We start from the raw sequence: 14,385 nt of genomic DNA, 5'->3' as shown, positions 1-14,385 counted from the left end.
AATAGAACGAAAACTCGGACTTGCGTGAAAATGTAAATTTAGTAGTGGTACAGCCACCGTTTGCTTTCCTTCGAAGTTACTGCTAGCCGAGCAGCGAAGTGTGCCCTCCAGATGCGAACCATGCACCATAAATTAGTCCATAGTCTTCCTGGTCTTTTCGTGGAATTGAAAAATGGCAGTAAAATTACGGCAGTCTGAAAAAGCTAAAGGGAAGATTACTAGAATTAACCTGTTATTTTACCCGGATAAAAAGTGCGGATGGTGATTTCCAGTTTGCTTGTACTGTATCACCAATTTTAATTAAGTTAACTACCGCATACCTCACATAACTGTATCAAACGTTGAGTCAATTACAACGGACTAACAAAGAAAATCCAGAAGAAATATTCAGCAACCAAATTAATCCGTTTGAATGTTTTGGTAGCCTACGTAATATGCTGTCCCAGCACGAATGCTTAGCATTTTATAAAACGAATATTAAAGCAAGAAAAGAACAGAAGAGCACACGTTATAATTCCAAGACGTTGACAGGCTATAACCAAAACTAGGCTACTGCGCCGCATAACATACAAGTTTGATTTGAAGTTATTATGAAAATAAATTGGTTTGCCGCTGCATATTTTCAAACATGGCGGGTAATGGCGGAAAATAAATACAACACAAATGCTGCGAGTACTCGACCAATCAGAAATGTTCAGCGCTACAAGCTCCACCCAAAAGGTTCCTGTACTTTCGGAAAGTACTACCCCCCGAGCAGGAACGTTTTGGTGGGTAAAACAAAGCCCCCAGAACTAAATTTAGACCCTAGTTCCTGCGGTGGAAACGCGGCTTTAGATACATTCTCTCATATTTTAATTCGAATAGTTTAACATTTTTGTCAATGTCTCAAACAGTGCTCGAAATTGCGACCATTTTGGTCGCATATGCTCCGAAATTTAATCTGTGCGACCTCGAAATATAATTGGGAGCATTTGTGCGAGTGCAAATAATTGTTCTGGTGCGACCTTCTTTTTTTTTTCTTTTTCCAGTCGAACGTCTTTCTCTGTACATTCGCTAGTTAGTACACTCAGTATGTGCCTTGTGAGCTGACGGTGACCCTTCTAACCAATCATGAGCTTGACATTCTTACCTTTAATGCTGATTTTAAATAGGTTAATATTAGCCTTCAATCACTCCCTTTCGTTGCACTCCACTGTCACGCGACAGAGAGAGCTAACGCGTTAACTAATGTTACCTGAAGACAAAAGTTTATGTTCAATTTATTAGCGTTATCGAAAGCTGAAAAGTTGAAGCGAACGATTACGGCATTTTTTTTTTTTTTTTTTTGAAACGTTAACGTAGTGTTTTGTGTAGCGACCTGGTTGAAACAGCTAATTTCTCCGATGCAGTTTACTGGCGGTTGATTTAATTTGCGTTATTAATGTGACGAGAAGCGATTTGTCGTTTGAATGCATAACACGCAATTCCTTGAAGAGTCAACACATTTTAGGCGTGACAGTTTAACTGTTACTTGTAAACCGTACTGTTATATTGTCGTTTTTTATCAATAAAAAATCTATTGCATATATTGTTGGTGCTCCTTACATTTTGGTGGGTGCTCCTAACTTTCTGAAGTTGGGAGCACCAGTGCTACGAAGTAAAAAAGTTAATTTCGAGCCCTGACATATTATTGAAGCTGCACTTACCTGGCATGTTGTCAGCACAGTAGGGCCTAAGTTTACTAACTGCTACATTAACAGAAGCGTGCCTGTTGGGCGTGCATGTAAACAGACTGAGCCAGACCGAATTAACTTCTCACACCACCAAAATACCGCGAAGGTTACGTGCCAATTTACGTTTTATTACTATACATACTATTTTTATGATTGGATTAATTAGTAATTATATTTGATTCAACTTTAGCTGTTTTCCATTACTTTTCAAAAAATATTATTTTCCATAACTTTTCCAGGGCCTGGAAATTCCATTTTAAATTTAATTGACTTTTCCAGGTTTTTCATGACCGTACGAACCCTGTACATGGCTGATATTGTAAAAATATTGCGCTTGGGCTGAAAACATTAGGGATTACCTGTCCTGCATACTGTCTGGGTTCATAAGACAGACCCAGCTGTCAGGATACCGCTTATCCACGGCATCCAGCTGGAAAGGGAGAGTGCGCCATTTCAAACACTTGTCTGTGGAAATAAGAAGAGAGCTGAGTTTGACCATGTATGAGAAGCTTCTACAAATGACCACTTGCGAGCCTGTATGGAGCTAGTTATGTGGAATTACAGTAAAGTGTGTAATTTTATGAAAGTATGGATGAGGACTTGACCACACACACACACACACACACAAACAGTAAACTCCATAATATTTGGGAGAGGGCTTTACTCACCACATTGGATTGTAACAGGAATTTCCATGGCTCGACGCCGCTTGTACCGCAGCTCACTGGAAGGTGGCTGGTTCCAGTTGGCAGAGAGATAGCCAAATTCATCCCAGAATTTTACAATCCCCTTCTCGGCTGAACAGAGCATGAGAATAAACAGGCAAATTACAGGACGGCGGGAGAACTTGGGCAGATACATTTTTATAATATAAAAGCCTACACTAGTCACTAGTGTCACCACTTAGCCACCCTAAAAAACAGCAAATAAACACGGGTCCTACCAATTGACACGTCTTTCCAGTACTGGATCAGGTGTTCACCCATGGCTTTCAGCAGGTGGCGGTACTCCTTTGCATCCGCAAAGTCCTGCTTGTTGTGTGTGGGCTCCAGGACTAGGTAAGGCACATCTACAACTCCAACCACACCCCCACATGCCCTGCCACAAGACAAACCAGCGCAGACTGGGTCAGAAACAACTCAACAAATTGCTTCAAGGAAGAGAAGCCTAAACTTGCGGCTGGATGCCAGGGGGCTAACTGGTAGATAGAGGTGAAGGAGATCACATCCACCCAGTCCACCTGGCCACTCTAGATTTCACCTTCCATTGACCTTGCTGGAGATTGTTACGCTATTCAGAAAGGATGAAAGACAGAAGCACTACTGTTCCACCACTGCTTCACTCCTCCATTCATCGTCTTACCCTTCCTTTTTCCATCACCCTCCGTCCTTGGTTTCTGCATTATCAATTTTAATTATGGCAACCCTAATGACTGTTCTGCCTCCACCTTTCCTCTAATATTGTCTTCTGTTCCAGTGGGGTAAATGGTATAGACACAGTGAATGTCAATAAACTGGCCCTCTAAAGCAACCTGTTAATGGACAAAATGATCATTATTATACTTGGGTTACGGCAGATATTGAAATGAACATACATCCCACCATATTCAAAGTTTCAGTGGAACCTGGTTTAATAGTTAATGGAGATGTAGAGACACAATAAGGAGTAACTATGCCACATTAAAAAAGAAAAGCAGCTTCAAGACAAAATAAAAGACTGTACATCAGGGCTGCCTTCAGACAAAGTTTTGGGCTACCAATGATCACTTTTTTTGTGAACGAAAGTCAATTAATCAAAAAATTTAAAACACTGATATTTTGTTGTCATGTGTTACACTTCCAAACAAGCATTCAGATTCATTTACGTTTTACTGTACACTGGTGCACCAGGACAAGTGGCCATGTCACAAGGTTTAAGTGACTAATTGTAAAATGTTGTATGCAAAAGGATGGTGTCAGACTTAATGAGAAGTGCCTCTTGCTGTGTGAGAAAATATTTAAGTTATTAACTTAGAGGCTTGAGAATTTCTTTATCCACTTGCCACATTGGCTGGTTCACAAAAGTTCATTTAAGACCTGTTTAAGACCGTCTATCATGAGAAATCATGTCAAATGACTACTACATCCTAGAGGTTTAATTTCTGGAGATTTAATGCACAGTAAATACTTCAGCTTTAAACTGGACTATTTTTGGGCACAGTTGTTGTTGTGTTTCCTTAACCATGCCTCACTATTTGAACTTATCAAAACATTTTAAGCATACTGATCCCACCGTGGGCTAACGTGGCTGCAGATAAGGAAACATGAGAAAAAACTTTTGGATGAAATCAGAGAAAACTTGCTACTTACATGCCTCCCTCTAGCTGGGGGCCAACTTTCTCATACATCTTGATGAGTCGGCTGCAGTTATACACGAACATGCCATCAAGCTCCCGTTGGTCAATGTTCACTCCAAATATGAAGCAAAGTTCCTTGGGTTCCTTCAGGGCTCTGGGGATGACAGATTGGGGGGGGGGGGGTCACAGGATGCTATTCTCAAAGACATCAAAAACAACAGGATGATGGAATTTAAAAATTGATGTCACAGCTATATTCAAGCATACAACATATTAAAATAAACAATGCTAATACTGGAAAACCCCACAAGCAGTTTAACCTCTTAATGCCAAATCTGAGACGCTGAGACATAAAGCAATATTCCAAAAGCAAAATTAGACATGATATACATCTTTAGAAAGCTTATACTCTCACCAACTGAATAAATGAATTGTCAATCAAGCCAGACTGTACTACAAAGTAGGGATGTATCCGAATCCGAATACTGTATTCGGGAAAGCACGAATAATGCGATGGAAACAGATATTTCTTCTACCCGAAGTTGCTCGTTATTATTCTGAAAAATTATTCGGAAAAAAAGGTCAGCTCCATGTCCAGTTCTCATAGCATCTATCTAACGTTACACAGGCAGAGAGAGAGAGAGAGAGATGGCGTAAGTTCTACGTGTCAGCCATTATGTTTCTTCAAATCGATTCATATCATTGTGGATGGCCACTAGATAAAAAAATGACCATTCTGTTTGCAACATAGGACTTAGATTTCACTAACTAGTCGTTTCATTTACTACACATTACTGAAAAGTGATCGGTATATTCTGTAGTCGCCCCCACCGAGTCAGCGCACAGCAGGCAGCAGGCTGAGAGCTATCACTCAGGGAAACTCTCGCATCGAGGAGGTGTGGGAGCTAGCGAGACACAAGCCTGGTGTGGCAGCTGGATTTCTTTCAAACCCCCGCAACCTATACATCAAAATCAAGCTTAGAACCTGTAGTTTCTAGCTGTATGTGTTATTTTCCAGTCAAAATATTGAAAAAAACGACGTTTTACCTTGTATTTCAGTCAATATTCATCCGTTTAAGATGTAACATGCTGTACGTATCAGTCATAGGTCTTGGCTATAATGAGCACGAAATCCATTCATGGTAACAGTTGCCACCAAGGGAAAATATGAGGACATCAGATGGTTTGCAGTCTATCCAAACTTAGTTCAGTAGGGGAAAAAATAAATAATTAAAAATAAAACAGGCAAAAAAAAGTTCATGTAGGCTATTACTGTTATATGTGATTACTGTTGTAAAGCAGTAATTCATGTTTCCCTAGCGAACTGCAGTAATGTTAACACATCAAGAAACGCGAACGCAGCATCATTGAAATTTAAGATTATTCCCTTCAACCGAAGCATATGTTTCTATATATCTTTACTGTAAATAGTTTCTATTTCCAATGCCAAACAGAATCTTTCGATTTATAAAACATTTTTTTCTGTTTAAGATTGTTCAATGCACCCCAGTTAAAGGGGGGGGGGGGGTGCTGGGGTTCAGACAGTTCATAAAACTTAGTTTAGTTAAAAATAAAAAGAGAGAGAGAAATGAAAGGTACAGTAGGAGGATGTGGAAATATATTTCATAATTAAGTATATGCCATTGCATTGCCAATGAATATTAGGTTAGAAAATACAACATTTGCCTGATTTAACGTGACTTCCGATATAAACCACACCCACTTCCGGTATTCTATCCGAATACAGATACAGATACAGATAATTTTGTTGGTTGAACAGATACAGATACAGATACTGACGTCTCTGCACACCCCTACTACAAAGGATGACAACGCCGTAAACAACACGTGTGGAATAACGCACAGCTATTTTGGAAGGCACCCAGGCCTCACAAATGCACATATATTTCACAAACGGATTATCCAAGACAATATATTACCACTCAGTCTCAAAAGGGGCATCTCTATACGTAAAACCAATGGTAAGGTTGTATATTTATTCAATATTTAGTCCCAGGTATTGACTGTAGAATGACGTGGTATAATTTTTAAAAACTTTGTCTTGTTTATTTCGTTATTCAGTGAGCAGTGTTTTCACTGCTATATTGGCATATTTTAGGGCTATTGTCAGGTTTATCTTGTTGCTATGAGGGAATATGATTTTTAAGTGGTGAAATGTAAAATTTCCTCAGGTGCAGTGTTTTTTACTGCTACCACAGACTGAATGCATAATGCAGCTATAATAAGACAAAACCTTTGGTTACACTGAGGTATAAAACACAATTCCAAAAGTAAAATTAGACATATTATACATTGTTCAAAAGCTTATTCTGTCACCTATTGGATCGATTAATTGTCGATCAAGCCAGATTGTACTACAATGGAGGACAACACTGTAAACAACACGTGTGGTATTATGCACAGCTATTTTGGAAGGTACCCAGGTGTCACAAATGAGTGTATATTTCACAAACAGATTGTCCAAGACAATATATGACCACTCCGTCGCGAAACGGACATCTCTATGCGTAAAACCAATGGTAAGGTTGTATATTTATACCAAATTTAGTCACAGATATTGACAGTAGACTGGCATGGTATAATTTTTGAAAAGTTTCTCTTGTTTATTTCAGTGTTCAGTGAGCAGTGTTTTTCACAGCTGTACTGGCATACCTTCTTCTTGCTGCGATGGAATAAGAATTTTTAGTGGTAAAAGAATGTTTTTGTGTCCAGTGTGTCATGCGTGTGGTGTGTATTTACAGATGAGACTGCAGGGAGGGGGTGCTTGGTAAATGGACGACCAGTGTGACAATGGGGCCTCTTAGAAATGCCGTTTTCGGCATAGTTGTCCTGAATCGTTTACTAAAAAGCTAAAACACAGAGTTTGTGTTTTCAACTCATAATTTGGTTGCAGGAGCACAGAATGTCAAAATTGAGCAATCTAGGCACACCGGTGTGCCAACCACAAGGGGCATTGCGTGAAGTGGTTAAACAAATAAGTTGGTGGTATTTTATAATGAGTATATTTCACATTGTAATGTAAGCGTTCGTAGGTAGCTCAGTCGGTAGTCCAGTAGGGTTTGTGTTTAATGCACCAGATGTGATGAGCTGGAACATTGCCAAAATGTGGTGGATGATTAAATAATGTTTTAATGTCATCCCATCCCCATCCAAGAAAACATTACATACTGTAGTCTACAGAAAAACATACGAGAGTTAATGATTACACATTTAGGTACTCTACCACATTGTGATAATGTTTTAGCTATTATTTTTTTATCTGATCTTAAACCTTCATAAGGGGCACATTTATATGCTTTATAATGGACAAAAAGCATTGTACATTGTTGGAGAGATTCTGGATATGTTTCTGAACCCCTAGATATTTTAGACCACTGTACTGATGGAAAGCTTGTAATTCCCACTTTAAAAAGTGAGTTTCTTGAGTCAAAACAGTTAATTTGTTGTGACCTTGTCAGAGTGTTACCTCTTTCCAGTTTCAACGCCACAGGAACAAAGGAAACAAGCTAAAAAAAAAAAAAGACATACAACCAAGGAACCACCACCAAAATAAGAAGCAGAAAACTCCTTCAAGGCTCCAAAACCAAGTGCAACACAACACAACTAAATACTTTACCAAGCATGGCATAAGCATGCTTGCCCTGATTAGGTGATACAGAGTTAAGGTGTGAAGGACGGAGTCAGGCTCATTCATGACAAGGACTGGCCTATCTAAAAGATGACAGTGTACTTATTAAAGTAACCTCACGTTGTTGAAAGCAGGGTTAAGCACCATATTAATATTATCAAAAGATTGGCAGATCATCCACTGACACAAACACCATCACACAAGGCACTAATAACTCACTTTTGTTTGTTCTCCAGGATCTTCCGCTTAACATCTGCTTCTCGGCGCAGCATCATGGCCAACTCCTGAGATTTCCGGAGTGTAGTCTGGGAAGAGAAAGGTGGCAGAGTGAGAGAGGACTGGCTCCCTCATTCATTCTTTCTCATGCATTCACACGCGTGCTCATTTGCTTGTTCACTCACTGACTCACTGAGTTGACTCATTTGCACCTTCATGAGTTCCCTTACTTGCTCCCTTTAACAATCATTTCAATGTTTCCACTACAAAGACTAATCTGTGGCACACTGCAGCAATAGTCTTCATTTTGCTAAGAAGTCTCTCATGTGGTAACTTATCAAATGATTTTTGGAAATCTAAGTATATATTATAGATTAGTATATATATTTCATAAGCCTTGTTACAGTCAAAACACTTGGTAGCTTCTTCAAAGAGTATCAGAAGGTTGGTCAGGCATGACCTTCCCTTGTGAAGACCATGCTAGGCTATCCCCACTTGTCTCTAATGACAGATTCCAGAATTTTACATGCGATGCAAGTTAAACTGACAGGCCAGTAGTTTCCAGAATCAGTACGGTCCCCTTTCTTATATATTGCCATTATATTACCTTGCTTTCAGTCCTAGGGTATTTCTTCAATTTCTAAAGACTGTCTAAAAATACCTACCAGTGGTTTAAAGATGATATCGCCTAACACTTTGAGCACCCTTGGGTAAATGCCATCAGGGCCTGCTGCCTTATTTGTCTTCAGTTTATGTAATTAACCGGTACTTCATTGTCCTCTATGTAAATATCTGCTAAGATGATCTGAGTACTGAATATGCCTTCCAGTCTATTAGTAACCTCTTCTCTAGTAAATCTCTCAACAAAATAACTATAAGTAGGCTAATCAGCAATCTCTCTATTCTTATAAAGAAATGCCCCTTCACTGTTGCTGCACCTGACATTCTCCTGCACTTTCATTTTCCTACTACAGTATTGAAAGAAACATTTAGGGTTAGTTTTTGCATCTTGGGCAATTTACCTTTCCAAGTGCCATTTAGCTTCCCGTACCTCTATTTTAACCTTAGCATGCATGTTATTCAGCCTTATTTCTCTTAGTGGTGTCATTTTTACACATCATATAGTTTATTTTGCTCTCAAACCCCATATGGTTTTGTTCATCCACTGAGGAGACTGCTTCTTCAATTTACTAACCATGGGAATAAATTTATATTCTGCCTCAAGAATAACCCTGCCCCCACTTTTCATTCACAGTCTTGCAGTCAAGAAGTTTCACCCAGTCAATATTACTTAAATTTTCTTGCATCTTATTAAAATTGGCTCGTACAAAATAAAAAAATTCTGACCGTAGAGGAGACCTTGTTATTTTGTCAAAATACATCAAAACTAACTGCCGAATGATCGAAAGTCCCAAGTGGCCCAATGACCTCTATGCTACAAATTCTATCAGGATCATTATATAGTACCAGATCCACAGCTTATTTCCCTCTTGTAGGATGACTGACATACTGTGCCAAAAAAGGTCATTTATATAATTCTTCCTCACTTTTTCCTTGTTCTGTCATCAATTCCCAATTAATAGCGGGATAACTGAAGTCTCCCATAAATCGTGAATAGTTTCACGATCCTGACAACCTTGTTTAATGCTTCCAAATAGCACTGAATTCACACTACTGTCTGAAGCTGGCAGCCAGTAACACATGCCTATCGTTAGGCCCTTTTCATGTTCCCCTATTTTTTCTTTTACATAGAGAACTACACCCCCACCACACTTACTGGATCTATCCTTCTGTAAGGAAGGATAGATCCCCCCCCCCTCTGTAATTACCCCTCTGTAATTACATCCTCCTCCCCAAGCAATGTCTCTAATCCCAACTATGTCATAGCCCCCACTCTTCGTTCCAATTTTTTTTTTTATGCTTCATTTCAGATTATTACTTTTACACATTATCTCCTGTTCCCTCACCCTCCACTGTCCCAAGCCACATTTACTAAAATTTTGCTTTAAAAAGATTTAATTGGTGTTCACACTATTATAGGTGGCCTTGACAGCTTCCGTCCAGGCAGTCTGACCTCCCTGTCCCTGTCCTTGCTTTGACAATTATCTTTCTAGAAAGATCATCCTGTTGTAGAAGCAGACTTAATTTCAAGAGCTGAGCTGAATTACCTCCTTACATGTTCATGTTTTATCTTGTTAGAAAGAGTTAATTCAAGAATCTTTTGATAATAATAGCACGGTGCTTAGGCCTGCTTCCAACAACATAAATTCACTTTAACCAATAAGTACACAATCAGCTTATAGGCAGGCCAGTCCTTGTCATAAATGAGTCTGAACCCCCTTTTTCTCTTTTTATTTTGGTGGTAGTTCCTTGGTTGTGTGTTTCCTTTCATCCTGTGGCACTTAAACTCGAAGTGGGTAACACTTCGGGAAGGTCTGGCTTATTCGTCTCTCTTGCTCTCTTTTCTGGCATTTTAAAATGAACTGTTTGATGTTTTGTATAATGTCTTCTGTTTTGTCGTTTAGAAGTAGTGAGACTGCATTCAATAAAGAATGTATGATTTCAATTCATGAATCTAATTGACAGCATTGTATTGAATTCAATTATGTAATCTTAAAACCTGATACAGAGATTGTTTTGACTTGTTGGTTGATTCCACCAGTTTAGTGTAGACTGATAACTCGTTTTCAACAATAATTACATTTTAACAAGAGCACTGACTGTTGAAACGACTGGATACAGAAAATAAACATATTTTTAATTGATCCTTGCTTGTCCCACAGCATTCATTATACCAAATAACAAAACATTTGAAGTACAGCACTCAACCCACCTGTGCTGACCAGCCATGTCTAGGCCCTACCATAAGCCTCTTTTTGATAAAGGAAAAACCCTAACAACACCGAGTCACTCTCAGCCACCAGAGTACAGTAAAAATCCAGGGAAAACCTTGGAGGGGAGAGGAATCTAGGGAAAAAAGTTTTTTGATTCCTGCTCAAAGGTGTCAAGTTGCCTGTTAAATTAAGCACGTTTGTTGTAGCATCACCAAGTGGCCAATCGGGGCCAAAATTGTTCAATTACTATTTGGAATAACCCTTTCTCAATGTGCAAAGTTTCACAGAAAGCAACCAGGTGGAAAATAATAAGTAGTTATAGCATATAATAATAATACGAAGTAATGCAATATTTGTGCATAATTTGTAATTATGTACATGAGGGGGCTGTTAGTAGGCTCACCCTGTTATGGCACTGATCCATTGCATAGATGATCCGCAAGGTCTGGTACAGAATCTTGACTGTGCCAGCATCAACTGCAGCTGCAACCCCCACAGGATGACGCACAATTGGTGCTAGTGACAACCATGGAGTGACACACATCTGCGTTCTTTCAAATAACAATGAAGGCTGCCTTCAATGTGACAGTGTGAGCATGATTGGAAAATTTCAAATAGAGGAGAAAACTATTTCAAAAATGATGAAAATGTACCATTCTACCATAAAGTGTAAATGTGCCACTCTAATGTTGCCAAATTCAAAATGCTGCTGCCCGACTTGTCTTAAACCTTCTTATGTTCTCCCACGTCACTCCTCTGCTGAGGTCACTCCACTGGTTACCGGTCGCTGCCAGGATCAGGTTCAAAGTCCTGACCCTCGCCTACACTGCAGCTAACAGGACGGCCCCCGCCTACTTACAGGACATGATTCAATCCTACACGCCAGCTCGACCACTCCGCTCTGCAGCAGCATGGTGACTTGCACCCCCTGCCATCCGGATAAATGGTTCTCGCTCGGCCCTACTACAGAGATTCTACATCCTAGCTCCCCAATGGTGGAACAAACTCCTTGTTCCTCTATGAACCACTCCCTCATTGCCCATCTTCTGCCATGGTCTGAAGACACATCTCTTCTATACTTGGACTATCACCACTCTGCAGGGCACTCCCAATCTGGGATCATTTCTATCTGGGATAATTTATATCACTTAAATCCTCCTCTTTCATGCAACACATGTACCTCCTGTGCCATTTTCGTGTTACACGTACCATCGTGTGCTTATTGTACTTTGTATCATTACCTTGATGTTGTAGCTTATCATGCCTCCTAGTTTGACTTAACATAGGTCAGGTCAGAGTAATGCTTACGGTGTGAACTGGACTTTGTGTTCATGGCTATGATTAACTGCTACAAACGGAGTACCTTATTTTACCTTATCAAACCTGTGTTTTGTAGTTATTCCAATGACCTTCGGTATGCACTTATTGTACGTTGCTTTGGATAAAAGGATCTGCCAAATGAATAAATGAATAAATGAATAAATGAATAAATGAATAAATGAATACATTTTTAATTCTACCGTTTTATCCCCAACTGGCTAAATACATGCGCCATGTATGTATTATGTGTGTATATATATGAAGTGGAATGCACAGTGATTCATTGTAATGCTATGCAACAACAAAGCTAAACAAACTTAAAACAAAGGGATTACTGATGAACTTACATGTTATATAGACATTTTTTTCTGGCATGTAAAATTGTCAACCTTTGGTAATAAGAGTTGCATCAAAGGGCGGTGGGACTTGCCGGTCACAAGTTCCCCAACAACAGCTGGTGAAACGGTCAAGCTAGATTTCAACAGACCAAGAGTGAACTGCTAGAGGGGAACTAGCAAGGTAGAAAGTTGGCTATTCCCATGTAATGATGAGTAATTTTGTAGCTACTGTCCGATATAGGTAAGTAAATAAAAGGTAGCTGTAGATAGCTAGTGTGCACAGAGTTTAATTGCACGTGAAATACCAGAAATTAAAGGTACAGTGTGTAGGATTTAGTGGCATCTAGCGGTGAGGTTGCAGATTGCAACCAACTGAATACCCCCCCCCCACCTCCCCTCAGCCCTCCCTTTCCAATGACGTAGGAGAAGCCACGGTGTCCTATAAGTTCCAAAAATTATGTCATCGTCTACGACAGTATACATCGAGTAGCCAAGTGTCAAGGTTCCATGATAGATTTATAATATTGTATTTAGTTATTTAGTCTGTAAAACTATAGATCAGTGGTGTCAAACTCGTGCCATGGAGGGCCGTGTGTATGCAGGTTTTCATTCCAACCAATTAATGCTGCCTTAATTGAGTCCAATTACTCATTCAGCCATATGCGTTTAACTGCATTGAAGCACAGAATATAAGAAAAATTTTATTTAGACAATGCGGGTCACCATAGACGTCGGGTCACCATTGTGCACAAACCTGCATCCCTAATTCAGCAAATAATTTAACTAATTATATAATCAAGATATGAGGCTGGAATGAAAACCTGCATACACACGGCCCTCCATGGCACGAGTTTGACACCACTGCTATAGATCATAGCTTACAAGTAAGATAGCGATTATGATTGTTAATGGTTCCGCATTATGGTAGCGTTTTATTGCTAACGTTAGCTGCTTTGCATGGTAAATCATAGAAAGATATGATGCGTCACAAAAACTATTACACTACTAACTAACGCTAACATTACAGTGTGAAATATCTTCACTATAAAATACCACTAACCTTTTTAAAGACACTCAATTTCAAAAATAACGTACATAACCGACATATTTTGAGCAGTAATACTTACATAGGAATGATGAAATCTTATCTGTTTTCAACAGATACAGACAGAGACAGTAAATCAATGATATATTTCTATCCGCTTCTGTCATACACCAGAAAACAATGTCAGCTAGGTCTATCAGCAAACATATGGCTTAGCAGAAGTCCTCAATAATAATAGTAGTAATAGTAATAATAAATTGTTGAAACGTTTCGTTAGGTGCAGCGTCTTTTGCCACAGAGTGAATGCGTAAGTGAATGTGATGATAACAAAACTTTCGATTACGCTGACCAATAAAACACTATTCCAAAAGCAAAATTAGTTAGAAAGCCTATACTCTCACCAACTGAATAAATGGATTGTCAAGCCAGACTGTACTAAAAAGGGCGACAACGCTGTAAACACGTGTGGTATTAGCTTACAAGTTAACTCAGCTGTAACTCATCCCTCTACATTTCACGTTATTGTTCTGTACCGCCCTCCAGGTCCACTCGGCTCATTTCTGGACGAGCTGGACACTCTCCTGAGCTCCCTCCCCGAGGATGGCACTCCTGCTATTCTACTGGGAGACTTCAACCTCCCACCAGAAACCTCCCAACTGTCCAGGGTTGCCTCACTCCTCCAGTCTTTCGCCCTATCCCTGTCCTCCTCCCCCCCCACACACAAGGCTGGTAACCAACTAGACCTTGTATTCACCAGAGGCTGCTCCATTCCCCAACTTGCAGTGACTCCCCTCCATGTCTCAGACCACTTCTTTCTTTCTTTCTCCCTCTCCTATTTACTCCCCTCAATTCATCCAATAGCTCACCCACAGTAACTTTCAGGAGAAATCTCCCTACTCTGTCACAATCCTCCCTCGTCTCCACTGCTCTGTCTAC

General features: G+C 39.7%; 1 protein-coding gene across 5 annotated transcripts in view; it reads right to left on the bottom strand.

Annotated features, from left to right (window-relative positions):
- The window catches only part of morc2 (MORC family CW-type zinc finger 2), a 105,680-nt gene that overhangs the window by 24,973 nt on the left and 66,322 nt on the right, over positions 1 to 14,385 (bottom strand). For all 5 annotated transcript variants that reach the window (XM_064297637.1, XM_064297638.1, XM_064297640.1 and 2 more), the window contains 5 exons: positions 7,916 to 8,001; positions 4,061 to 4,201; positions 2,656 to 2,810; positions 2,381 to 2,509; positions 2,072 to 2,177 (listed from right to left, as the gene is read on the bottom strand). In XM_064297637.1, coding sequence (XP_064153707.1) covers positions 2,072 to 2,177; positions 2,381 to 2,509; positions 2,656 to 2,810; positions 4,061 to 4,201; positions 7,916 to 8,001 — 617 coding nt within the window. The remainder of the gene's footprint in view (positions 1 to 2,071; positions 2,178 to 2,380; positions 2,510 to 2,655; positions 2,811 to 4,060; positions 4,202 to 7,915; positions 8,002 to 14,385) is intronic.

This window comes from Anguilla rostrata, chromosome 10 (assembly GCF_018555375.3).
Source record: "Anguilla rostrata isolate EN2019 chromosome 10, ASM1855537v3, whole genome shotgun sequence".
Classification (NCBI taxonomy): domain Eukaryota; kingdom Metazoa; phylum Chordata; class Actinopteri; order Anguilliformes; family Anguillidae; genus Anguilla; species Anguilla rostrata.
This window is presented reverse-complemented; position numbering and strand designations above follow the sequence as displayed.